General features: G+C 38.5%; 1 protein-coding gene across 1 annotated transcript in view; it reads left to right on the top strand.

The window, feature by feature from the left end:
- LOC112156687 (carboxy-terminal domain RNA polymerase II polypeptide A small phosphatase 1) overlaps positions 1-12,265 on the top strand; it is a 26,934-nt gene extending 14,669 nt beyond the window's left edge. Inside the window, exons 2-7 of the mRNA XM_024288970.2 lie at positions 3,751-3,899; positions 3,984-4,085; positions 4,359-4,415; positions 4,902-4,994; positions 6,421-6,606; positions 8,506-12,265. Coding sequence (XP_024144738.1) covers positions 3,751-3,899; positions 3,984-4,085; positions 4,359-4,415; positions 4,902-4,994; positions 6,421-6,606; positions 8,506-8,634 — 716 coding nt within the window. The 3' untranslated portion in view covers positions 8,635-12,265. The remainder of the gene's footprint in view (positions 1-3,750; positions 3,900-3,983; positions 4,086-4,358; positions 4,416-4,901; positions 4,995-6,420; positions 6,607-8,505) is intronic.
- Positions 12,266-12,891: the final 626 nt, after the last annotated feature.

Below are 12,891 nucleotides of genomic sequence, written 5' to 3'. Positions count from 1 at the left end.
TTCAAACACAAAATGAAAATACACATAAGAATTTAAAAATACAAATATAAGAATTCAAAAATACATAGAGTATAAATGAAAACCTCCGGTTTACTGAGTTGTTGTACGTCGTTTATTTCTAGTTTTAAGACATTAGACAACTTAAGAAAATAAATGTTGTGTAGAAGACCCATTTTGGGCTCAAAAGTCTGTTGTCTTCTCTTTTCTGGCGCCGAAACCGCACTTCTTTAGAAACAATCATGTCACAATGGCCTCAAACTGTGGTTGCTTAAGACACCTTACCGCCATTTTGCATGTGAACCTAAAGACCCACTCTAATGAAAATCGTGTTGTAAAGACGTTTGTGGCACTTCTCTGATAAAAGAGAACAGATATAAAAAAATAAGCTTAAAATGGCCTTACTGAGTAAATCAAATTGTTGTGAATCAAGAGCCGACAAAATTTAAAAAAACTTGTAGTTGTGATGTAGAAAACACAACTAGACCCATGTACGTCTTGGTTTTCTTCATCCGGGCTGGCATCTGACCCAAAATGATATGACTAGAAAGACTTCACTATTGCTCATCATTTTTTTGCACCAGTAATGTTAAGTTTGAAGTGGGGGACTGTAAGCTAGCGGGAGAGCATGTAAACAGAGTAGGGCTGCCACAATTAGTCGACTAATCTTTTAAAATAGTCAACGACTACTTTAATAGTCGATTGGTCGTTACTTTATTTTAAATGGAGTCAGAGTGTAGTGAAGTTAAAAGTTATAGCAGCATTCTGCTAGCTTTCTGGACTATTTTGGCATTTATTAGTGTTATTAGCTAATATTTCAACTGCCTGCTAGCTGTTTTGGCTAGGTTAAAAATAGTAAAAAAAAAATTAGGCTAATTTGGAGCTTAGCTAATATTTCATCTACATGCTAGCTATTTTGGCTAATTTAGTATTTCTTTCAGTTTTCTAGGCTATTTTGGAGTTTAGCTAATATTTCCGCAACATGCTAGCTGTTTTAGCTAATTACATTTTTTTCCGGCTATTTTGAAGTTAAGCTAATATTTCAGCTACATGCTAGCTGTTTTAGCTAATTAAAAATTTGTTTCCGGCTATTTTAAAGTTAAGCTAATATTTCAGCTACATGCTAGCTGTTTTGGCTAACTTAGGCTTTTTTCAGTTTTTTTTTGGCTAATTTTGCATTTGACTAATGTTTTAGCTGGCTATCAGCTTAAGCTTTTATAGCTATCTATCTATCTACCTATCTATCCATATATATATGATCATAGCTGCTGGGTGGCTCAGTGGGATAGGTGAAGGGCTGACACCCAGGATCCCTGGGTTTGATTCCCAGGGGTGTCCACTGATCACCACCCAGATTGGGTCCTTAGGCAAGACCCTTGACGCTGCTGCCTAACTGGGTCCCTGTGTCCCTCAAGTACAGGGTTGTGTCAGGAAGGGCATCTGCCAAATCACTGATGCGAAACAGTGGGTGCTGTTACGCTGTGGCGACCCCGAAAGGGATAAGCAGAAAGTGAACTACTACATATATATATATGATCATATATTACCTTTGGAACACTAAAAAACTAATTATTTAAGAAATATTGGTTATTTTTCACAAGTTATTTCCTACCCGAAGTAAAACGACTCGATTCCTGAAACTCCGACTGCCGCTGTGTGTGGCTGCCGCCCATTTCATGATGTCATCCTGGAGACATTCTTTCTTCATTTTTTCCACGAAAGTAAACAGTATTCAAATTTATTCAAAGATGTATGTACATACCACAAATTTGCTCATAGTAGGCTTGGCCATCGCCACACTGGTTCACTACAGAAATACACTCGACGTCTGCATGACTGGGGAGGGGGGGGTCTTAAAGGAGCCCCGCGTTTAAAGTAAGAACACCTGTATGAGCTAGAATTTATTGAAGACAGGACACAACTGGAAGACATACAGTATTCTGCATCAAAAATGAAAGGTTTCTGCTGATCATCACTAGCTCAGTGGAGAAATTGAATGTTGTGTTAGAGTGGGGGTGGTGCTGGCAGAGCAGACTTCCTTGAGGGGGTGGTTCACATCATGCTGATGTCAGCACGATACAACCCGCTCGTTTTCGTGGGTGTGGGAGGAGCTGCTGCAGATAATGTAGGTTTTTAGAGGATTACTCTTAAATGCATGAACGGATCAAAATACCGCTTTGGGGTTCTTTATAGAGCGGAATGAACAGTAAAATGCACTTAAAACCTCAAAAAGTAGAATTTTATGGTATGGCCTCTTTAAAGCTTGTATTAGAAAGGCTTTTCTTTTTACAACTTTGGAAAGTTGTTGTCTGTAGCCATTTGTGACAAACACACAACTTTACCCATCAAAAGGTAAAGTTTTCAGATATCTAAGAAAGATCAAAGCAACTTCCTTTGATGTTAGCTCTCTCTTTGATGTTACTTTTTTAAACTTTTTTTTTTTTTAAACAAAGTTTAATCCTTGATTTTTGTTACATTTCTTGCAGTGCTGCTAATATACAATGCTTCCTGAAAAGTATCTGTGTTTTCCAGAGTATAAGTCACACTGGAATATAAGTTGCAGGACCAAAAATGTCTAATCAACAAGAAGAAAGGCATATATAAATCGCTCTGGAGCAGGGGTTCCCAGACTTATTCTTGTGAGGGTCACATAACTGTTTTCTTCTCCGACGTGGAGCCGGTTTGTTGGCTAACAGAAAAAGTGTAACAATCACAATTATGTTTTCACGGAGTGCTACACATAACCAAATTTTAATAATCCCTTTCTGTAATCTTTACAGAAAAAAATAATGTGAAAACATTTAAAAAACCATACCTATAAATACAATATATTTAAAAACCATGGGTCTCTGATATTGTTTGGGGGCCAAATGTGGAGGCGGATTGGATCAGTTTGGGGACCCCTGCTTTGGAGTATAAGTCGCAGGAGCAAAAAATGTCTAATCAAGAAGAAGAAAACCATATAGAAGTCACTCTGTCGCACCCCAGGCTAAACTATGAAAAAACCTGTGACTTATTCTCTGAAGAATACAGTACTTGGAAAAAAAATGTTAAAAAAAGAATGCATCTAATGTCACGACTACATTATCAACGCATACTGTAACTTATGCTAAGACTCCATGTAAGCAGAATCACGTTTCTCAGGAGGTGTACACACTTTATTTCATAGTATGGTAACTGGTCTACTTTCAGGCCAAATAAACTCAGACTACCACAACTGTGGCAATTCTTATCAGCCTCCAGTTCAAGCTACTATTTGGGTCAGATGTGGACTTTTCATCAGATAGTCAGCGATCGATTGAAGGCCAAATTGTTGCTTCTCAGTCAAAATCCTCTTTTCAAAGCACACTTTTTGCATCCGCTTGACGCCTTTTCCAATGATCCAAAGTCTGAAATCGGGTGTCTAGTTTTAGTTTCATAAGCTGCATTCCTTAATGCTTTACCATGGTCTGTTTGTCACCACCACTGTACAGTAAGTGAAGTGTTAAAGTGGTGCTCGAGGCGGTTACGCAACAGCTCCTGGCAGGCACATGTGCACCCGGGAGGGTTCGTCCATGAGACAGAAGTCGTTTTTATACAGTCCCTGCAAAGATGATCATTATGTAAGAGATACTGTGTAAACTCGGGGCATAAAATATAGTCATTTCAGGTCACATTTACTGGGAATTCTGAATGTTTTTCTTCCCCAGTTTAGACGAGTTTACGGTCATGCCGCACGCAGATGGTGCAACGCTGTCCCTTGTTTTTGTGCAGGTTCCTCTGCCACCCTGTCGTCCAAGAAGCCTCGAAGCGGGGGCCTCTTCTCCAGCCTCTTCTGCTGCGTGTGTCGGGACCAGCCTGAGCCCCAACCTGTCAACAACAACGCCCCTCTCTTAGTGGAGGAGAACGGCACCGTCTCCAAGGTGCAATCATCGTCTCTCGCTGTTTAGACTCAACGAGACTTGTGTGGTTTTTGGGGTAAAAACGTTGTGTTTTGATGCTTCCAGGCCCAGGTAAAGCCACTGCTGCCGCCGGTGAAGTCGAAAGACGCTGGAAAGATCTGTGTGGTGATAGACCTGGATGAGACTTTAGTTCATAGTTCCTTTAAGGTAGGAAAAGGAAGGCTTTCTGAAGTCATATTGCATCATTGGATAGGTATGTTTTGGTGTCAGAAGTGTGCCATTTTTTTTCTCAGTCAGCCGTTGCCTACGACTGACATTTTTTTGTCACGGCTGACTAAATACTAAAGCCAGACGAGCTGGTTTTTTTTTTTAACCCAGCTCGTTACAGTTGAGTGCTGCATGTGCACACCTTGTTTGTCTGAATTTGGGGAATATCCGTGTCTCTAGGTTAAAATCCTCTTCCTTGTCCTTCTTCAACAGCCAGTGAACAATGCTGATTTCATCATTCCTGTGGAAATAGATGGAACAGTACATCAGGTAATACTCCCTGGCTCACCGCCTGCTTGCAGTGGCGTGTTACCATCCCCGCTCATTCCAAATTGCAGAGTGTAGCAGTGGCTGTATGCGTTTAAGGGATTTCAGGACGCCCGCTTTCGAAGTGATGACTTGCTATGGGTTCGGGCCTGGTTCAAGTAATCCAGGATAGGTTTGTTCAGACAAGTACAGCCTGTTCCGGATAACTTGGTTCAGGAACGTCACCCTCAGACGCCACAATAAGAAAAAAAAACAGAGAATGACCCGAGAGGAGCTGGAAACCTCTACATTCCATCTATGCTAATTCAAATTCCTTGCAACTTTGACATGTCTGGTGTTGCCTTCTAATAAAAAAAATTGCCAATTCAAACATTTGCACTTGAGATATAAATAATTTCTACCCTCAGGTTTGAAGTCCTTGCACAGACACGTATGTTTAGAAATATGAGATGAATATGGACCATGCCAAGAGACTGCTTCGTGTTGCAGGTGTATGTCCTGAAGCGGCCACACGTGGACGAGTTCCTGAAGAGAATGGGGGAGCTGTTTGAATGTGTCCTGTTTACTGCCAGCCTAGCTAAGGTAACGTCCCTACTGGTCACTGCTTCTGGTGGTTTTCATTGAGATGACCTTTGAACAGAAGTCAATAAGGAAAATGGAAATTAAGAAACAAAAGCAACTCAGATCCCACCCTGGATTGATAGATACGGTCTGCCGGGTAGTGTTTGGGATCTTGTGGTAAAACTGAATATCTGTCGATATGATAATTATGCAGATAGTATCACGATAGTTGAGTGAGTCCAGAAATTTGGATTTCAAAGTTGCAATTTCTGTTTCAGTGATTGAAAAAGAAATATGAATTATGCATGTGTACCCTAAGATAAGCAGTCCTAGAGCTGAGGGTTTGACGGTATCGACTTAAGAGATGGATTTATGGTTCTGGTCCGTGTCGCTTTTTAACGTTTTGGCTGTGCCCAACTCGTTTTTTTACATTTTGGCTGTTCCCATTAAATCGTGGGCCCCCTCTATCTCTGGGCCGCAAACAAGAACCAGTCCAGTACCAGGACGTGGATCTCACCGGTACCCTAACCTAATAGTAGTTTGCGTCCAGTAGCGCATCTGGGCCTGGTTTGGATCCGGACCACGTCTGGTACCGGTTTTGGTTACCAGTATTGGACGCATCTCGAGGACCAGTCCACGTCTGGTACCAAATCCAGTACCCCATCGGGTCCAGCGCCCCAAGGATTGTGGACCCCTGATTTTACAGCCAGCATGTCAAAAAATCTACAAGTTGGGAACGCCATAAACGTCCATATGTAACCAAACGTCAATATGTGACCACTTTGGGGTGACAATGCATTGTATTAGTGAGTTAAGAAAATGGATAGAGATTCGGGGCGTGAACTGGTACCAGTCAGAGGGTCGCTTGATTACCTGGCCACAGACGAGGAAAAAATGCATACACTATTCACTGGTCCCATCCCTTGAGATGCGGTATGGTACCTGTACCCTAACCTGGTACCACGTACTGATGGTTAGAGATCCCTGATTTAATGAGAACAGCCACCGCGTCAAAAAACAACAAGCTGGAGAAACCCAAAACGGCAAAAAGTGACGTGGAGGGGTCCTTTACTATACGTCCATATATGATGAGTTGGGAATAAGAATGTGTATGATATTGAGAGCCAGGTTACTTTACCAGTAAAGATGCTCAGTTAATATATCCAGCTATCTAGGAATGGTATTCCTGTTTGCAATAGTGTTGGATAGGCTGACATTTCAGGTTAGACAGGAATCATCATGGGCTATGATGTTTGCAGATGATATTGTGACTTTTAGTGAGAGCAGGAAACAGGTGGCCTTAGATTTGTATTGTTTTTGTACAATTTATTTAACCGTTGTTTAACATTTATTTTTTAAGGTGAAGTCGCCACTCACCAACTGTAGAAACGTTTTTATATTGTCCTGGAAAATCTCCTCATCTGTCGTCTGAAATCGTGGTTCTCAGTATGCAGACCCTGTCTCCGACCTCCTGGACAAGTGGGGAGCGTTCCGCTGCCGCCTCTTCAGGGAGTCTTGCGTCTTCCACCGTGGGAATTACGTCAAAGACCTGAGTCGCCTCGGCCGTGACCTCAACAAAGTCATCATTGTGGACAACTCGCCCGCCTCCTACATCTTCCACCCGGATAACGCAGTGAGTTCACACCGAGCCATGAAAGTGCATCACAAACCGCTGGAGATGAATTTCAGCTTTATACAGGGATGAGGAACAGTTTTATATTAAGATTGTTTTTTTTTTTTTTTTGTTTCTTGAGTTTATAGAAAATAGGTAGGTATTTAAATATAGACAAATATGGAAAAAGTTGGAGGAAGATTCATAACCAAAATATATCAGTTAATTTAATTTATTCAGGATATCGTGCAATTTTGATTTTTTTTTTTTTGTATCATTTATTCTTTTTCTATTTTGCATATTTAGCTATATTCAGTTTATTTTACTTTATTTTGTTATTCTATTTTACTTTATTTAGTTATTTTACTCCATTTGTGGTGCTATACGGATGCTGGTACCTAAATTTCCCTGAGGATTTCCAAAGGGATTAATAAAGTATTTTCGATTCTATTCTATTATAAATGTTTTAAAAAATTGAAGACACCTGCAAAAACTACAATTGGTTTTTAGCTATCCGTTTAGTTTCAATTTAAAGGTTTTTTTTGCCTAAACACAAAAATGTTTGTAAGTTTGTATATTAAATAGACAATAGACTTTTTTTAAGCCATTCCACTTGTAACCACAAGGGGTTCTGCTTTTTGTAACAAACACTGAAGAAATAATTAAAAAAGACTGAAAATTTTTTATTAGAGTTGAGGCTTTATTGTAATTCGGATACACTGCAGAGAAAGGTGTCATCCAATTAAATCATAAATTATTATTTTTTTAAATAAAATATTAGATTTTGTTTTAATTTATTTAAAATTATTATTATTATTATTTTAATAATATTGTAAACCTTTAGAAAAAAGGTGTAAAGGTTAACCTAAATAACAGACGTTCATTGACATACATTAAATCTTTGACTATTGATGTGCAACACTTTACTTTCACCTTTGTAAAATAATACACAATAACGCAGCAACAGGATTCGCTGACTAACACTAAACTACTGTGAAGTGTGGCATATTTTATCACAAGGCTGTGTTTCTCTGCTGCAGAATCCACTGGAATTTGGATAACTGCATTACTGATTGTAGAGTTACGATAGTCGAAAGAATGTAAACACTGGAGTCAAAGCTCCGATGTTAAAGGATTAAAGGGTAACCAAACAGTAAATCAACCTTTTTTGTCTGTTTACCTTTTTAAATGGGGCTTTAAAAGTGCTGACTGTTGGTCCTTGCCCTATTTTAGACGATATAAAATAAACTTGTTTAATTCCGGAAATTATAGTCTAAAACTGTCTGTGTGATGCCCCCTACAGGTTAAAAGAGGTATTGCAGTTGCGTTTCATTTCAGAAGAGATCCAAACCACACCTCCCCCACTCAGCCCGTCCACTTTTTTTTTGCATTTTTCAAATTGGGGCCGAGAGTGGAGTCAGCCTCCAACTGTCCTGTTGTTACCTTTTATCTATTTGTGGCCACAAATTTCATATTTTGTTTGGGCTACTTAAGTATTTTGTGGCATTTATGTACGAGTTAAGTATTTCGTGGCCATTCTGGTATTCTGTTTTAATAATTTACTTAATTTACTGGCCACTAATACATATTTTGTTCATATGATGTAACTATTTTGTGGCTGTCATGTACGAAATAATGGTTAAGAATTCAATTTAAAAGAAGTTTATTACACAATCAATCTTAATTCATGTTCTTTAGTTTGTTTGGCCTTCAATATATATATATATTTTTTTCATCAAAACCTTCTTCTGTTTATGGTACTGATAGCAAAATGTTACCACTGCTGTTAAAAAACTCTGGACCTTAGGGTTTTCTGAGAGTTCATGCTTAAAAAATGTTATTGTTCCTCCTGTTTCGCGTTCCTTGTGCTTCACAACTGTTTGTTAATTGTGTTGCTAATGTGTGTTTTTCTTGTTCAAGGTGCCTGTGGCTTCGTGGTTCGACGACATGTCCGACACCGAGCTTCTGGACCTCATCCCGTTCTTTGAGAAGCTGAGCAAAGTGGACAACATCTACACGGTTCTCAAGCAGCAAGGGACCGCAAGCTAACGGTTCTCAACTTATGATTGCAGCTCAGAACAAAACCGCCGAACAAAAAACAAAAAAAACAAAAAAAAAAAACGTAAATGAAAACACCAGGTCCGTTTATCACTGCCCTTACCCTCCCAGTATCAAACCACCGTCAGTTTTTGTTTTTCTTACTTTTTGCTCACTGGCAACTTTGCCGGCGTCAGTGCTGCCCCCCTCTGGTCAGACAATTGAACAGACGAGAGGATGAAAGAATGTTTGGCGATACTTTTGGCAGCGTGGCCGTACTGGAAGGAACCAATGCTGGGATCTATACAGACACCTCTGAACAAAGACTGGGTACTGGACACAATTCTCTGAAGTCTGCAAACCAACTGCAAGCAAGAATCAAGTGGAAAGGCATTTTTTTTGGGAATGGTTTACATGCAAATACAGGGCAGACGGTGTACACATACTGTAGCTTATAAGTGTCTTTTGAACATTTTCGGAGTCTGTTTGTCCCCTAATTTTGCGACTATCTGTCGACATTCACGCAATCCTCGGGTGGCCTTTTAAAAGTTTTTAGAGTGATCAGGTGTTTTTGAGTAATTATGACAGTGTTACGGGGGAATTTGATTCTTATAAAACAAAAGTTTTAATGTTGGAAGCGACTGTAATGTCGCGTGGAATGAGGGGATTGTGGAAAAGCTTAGACGGCACTTTACCAGTTATATGTGTAGTTTAAAACAGAATCAATTTGAGCACGAAGTGCGGCCATATTTGGATTTAATTTAGCCTCAAAATTTTCACGAACATGTCTAGCCAAGCCCCCAACTGCAGCGTTTTCGCCAAAAACCTAAACAAATAGAAGAGCTGTTGATGGGTCTTCAAAGGCCAGAATTCAACAATTCATACGTGCACCTGTGTGTTAGTCAATGACCAGCTGCCTCCAGGGTTATGAGGACCAGAACAGAGAATAAAAAAAGGAAAATGCCGCCCACACCTTTGTAGCTTCTCAACGACGATCGAAAAACTTCCAACTGTGTCTGATTGCTTCCTTGCTTTTTAGCTTCAAATTATTCGTGCATTTTACTCGCTGTGTTTTACGAAAGCCGCAAACAGCCTTTCATGCTTTTTTTTGCCAGTTTCCTTGTGATAACAAGATAGTAGACGTCATTAACACGAGATAAAGCATTTCGTTATGTTGTAATAACAAAGAATATACTTTTATCTGCAGCAAAACAAACCAGTAAAAGTAACAATCAATTCATTATTGGTAACTTTAATTCTGGTCTAACTAGCCAATATCATCTGTCACTATCAACGTCCAAATCCTTGTCTATTGAGGAAACGGTTGCGTTGGCTACAGCTGTAGTTTAGTTTTTCTCCAGTTGTCAACTTTATTGGTGACCAGATGAAGGGACCAGGCTGTCTACATGGTTACAGAAGGATGTAAGAGACTTGCAGGCTGGATGGACTTTGTGTCACTCAGGAATAGGTCTACAAGATTTAGTCGTCTCTTGACCCAGAATGCGTATGAAAGCAGCGGGATACTGAGAAATACTATCTCGTGGTAGCTAATTTTGTCGCGATAGTACGAGATAGTACATGTCATTATCATGAGAAAACCAGAAAAGATTGTAGATGTTGATATCATGAGAAAAAAAGAGTTGATGTCGTTATCAAAAGAAAATGAGAAAAAGGACAGTAGATCTTGTTGTCATGAGAAAATTAGAAAAAAAAAGATAATAAATGTCGTAATCATGAAAAAATTGGAAAAAGATAGTAAATGTCGTTATCATGACATAAAGGGACAAAGATTGATGTCGTTATCACCAGAAAACTTGGAAAAAGGACAAAGATGTAATGAGAAAATTGAAAACGAATATATGTCGGTATCATGGGAAAACTTGGAAAATGAATGTAGATGTTAAGAAAAAAGATAGTAGATGTCGTTATTACGAGAAAACGAGAAAAAATATAGTATATATCGTCAATGCAAGAGAACGGGAAAAAGATAGTTGATGTTGCGATCATAAGTAAGCAGGAAAAAGATAGATGTCCTTATCTCTGGAAAACTTGGGAAAAATATAGTAGATGTCTTTTTACAAAAAAAAAAAAGAAAGATAGTAGATGTTATCATGAGAAAACACAAAAAAAAAAAAGATAGTAGATGTCATGATCACGAGGAAAAAGATAGTAAATGTCGTTATCGCAAGAAAAAGGATAGTAAATGTCGTTTACGCGAGAAAAAAGGAAAAAAGATAGTAAATGTCGTTATTGCGAGAAAATGGGAAAAAAGTTAGTAGATGTCGTTATCGTGAGAAAAAAAGAGTAAATGTCGTTATCGCAAGAAAAAGGGAAACAAGTTAGATGTCGTTATCACAAGCAAACCTGGCCAAAAGATAACAGATGTCATTTTCACGAGAAAACTGGAAAAGGTAATTGATGTCGTTGTCACAAGAAAACGGGGTAAAATAGAAAGGTTTGATGTTGTTATCATGAGAAAACCGGAAAAAAAGCAAGTAAGGCCATTTGCGGTTTCCGTAGTTTTTGAATGGTGAACGAAAGTCGCATTACAAAGCATTGGGAGTTTTCTTTTCCGGAAGCGGTACTCTTAAGCTGGCAAGAACGTACCTTTGTAAAAGCTGGAACATTAATGACTTCATTTAGTTGACCTTAGAGAAAGAAATCCCAGAGACACTTCAGCGTTCTTAACAAACAAACAAACAAACCACATTTGAAATAAATTTCAGCAGAAAACAAAAAGCTAACAGCGAGGAAATGTCGCATTGTTGACAATGGGTTGAGGATGTACTATTTTTTTTCATTTACAATCTTTAGATGAAAGGTTTGGTCATATAAAAAGGTAAAATGGCTGCTAATAGCCTTGTGTTATCCCCCTTTTTTGCGTTGACAATACGTTGTGTAGACACTGATGAATGAAAACGGTGGGTTGGACTAAAAGCCTGACGGCTTGTAAAGGGGCAGGGATGACCAATAAATCCACCACATACAGAGCTATTGTGTTATTTTTATATGTTAAACAAATCATTGTCAATCAAAATAGCCAGTTCTTTCTTCTCTTTACCTAATTTTATTTTTTATTGCTTACTTTGCCGAGGATTCGTCCTCGGAAATAATATTTATAGTATGTTTTTCAATTGCTCTTGCCGTTTTCATGCAAGACCCGGTTGGACGCTCCTTATATCGGTTTGTAGACCATGGATCAAAAACACCAGCAGGACTGTTAATGGGGTTTGTTATGGTTCAAGGCACATAACAAGGTAACCGTTTCAAAACCGTTTTATGCAAGCCATCGTTACATGTCTCACCTGCCAATAGCCTCTGGACTGATGCCGTTTTCAGTTTATGGACACTAATATTTATAGGAAATCAGTCATTTTTTTGTCATCTGATTATGTCTAAAGCAAGTGTTGTGTCACTGTGGGGGCCCGTTGACTTTTTACACATTTAGTAGATATGTATATGTTGTTTTGCACAGTAATAAAGCAAGCAAATTTCATTAATATATGAAATGTTTGTGTTGCCGTACCCATGACTCAATAGATGTAACCTAATTTTGTTTTTTGTTCTTATACCAAATAATGTATGGGCTGTATGTAATATAAATGTCATTTTCTTCCCCCTCATAAATGCTAAATGAAAGCTGGTCCGTCTGATCTTTTCTTGGCTATGGGGATGGAGGGTTTTTAAACAAGGAAATTCAAAGGTGAAATTGTAAGTGGTGATAAAACTCTTTAAAGTCCCACAGTGAACATCTTTTGTGCTATTTTGAAAGTGTTCCCAATGTTTTTTTTAAATTAAGATGTGTAGATAAAATAATAATTAAAAAAAAGCGGTGGTGTTTTCTAGAACATAGTTTCTGCAGAGCGGCAGCGGTTCATTAGAAATTTGTTTCTGAGTTGTGTGCGGGACTGTTGGCAAGGAGCAACCCCGCCCCCTCTTCTTTTCCTTAATGTGGAGCTTTCTACAGCACAAAAAAGCATTTTAAAATGTTTCTGTCTGCTTCAAATTCTCAACCATTTGAATGAAAAAATATAAAAATTTCCACACTATTAGATGCACTTAAAAGCCTCAAAAAAATCATTTTTTTATTTATTTAAAAAATCCAGACCGCATTATATATATGTTAATTCTGGTTAAGCCTACTGATGTCAGTGATTTTGAAAGTTACATAACACTGTCGAAATGTTTGGTTCGGTGTTATGGAAATTCGTCAACCCAGCTAATGTGTTTTTTTTTGGTTGTTTTTTAAAGTTAAATTAGTCACAGTAA

The sequence above is a fragment of the Oryzias melastigma genome, linkage group LG2, assembly GCF_002922805.2.
Source record: "Oryzias melastigma strain HK-1 linkage group LG2, ASM292280v2, whole genome shotgun sequence".
In the NCBI taxonomy this organism is placed as follows: domain Eukaryota; kingdom Metazoa; phylum Chordata; class Actinopteri; order Beloniformes; family Adrianichthyidae; genus Oryzias; species Oryzias melastigma.
Note: the sequence above shows the minus strand (reverse complement) of the source record. Positions and strands in the feature narration are given on the sequence as shown.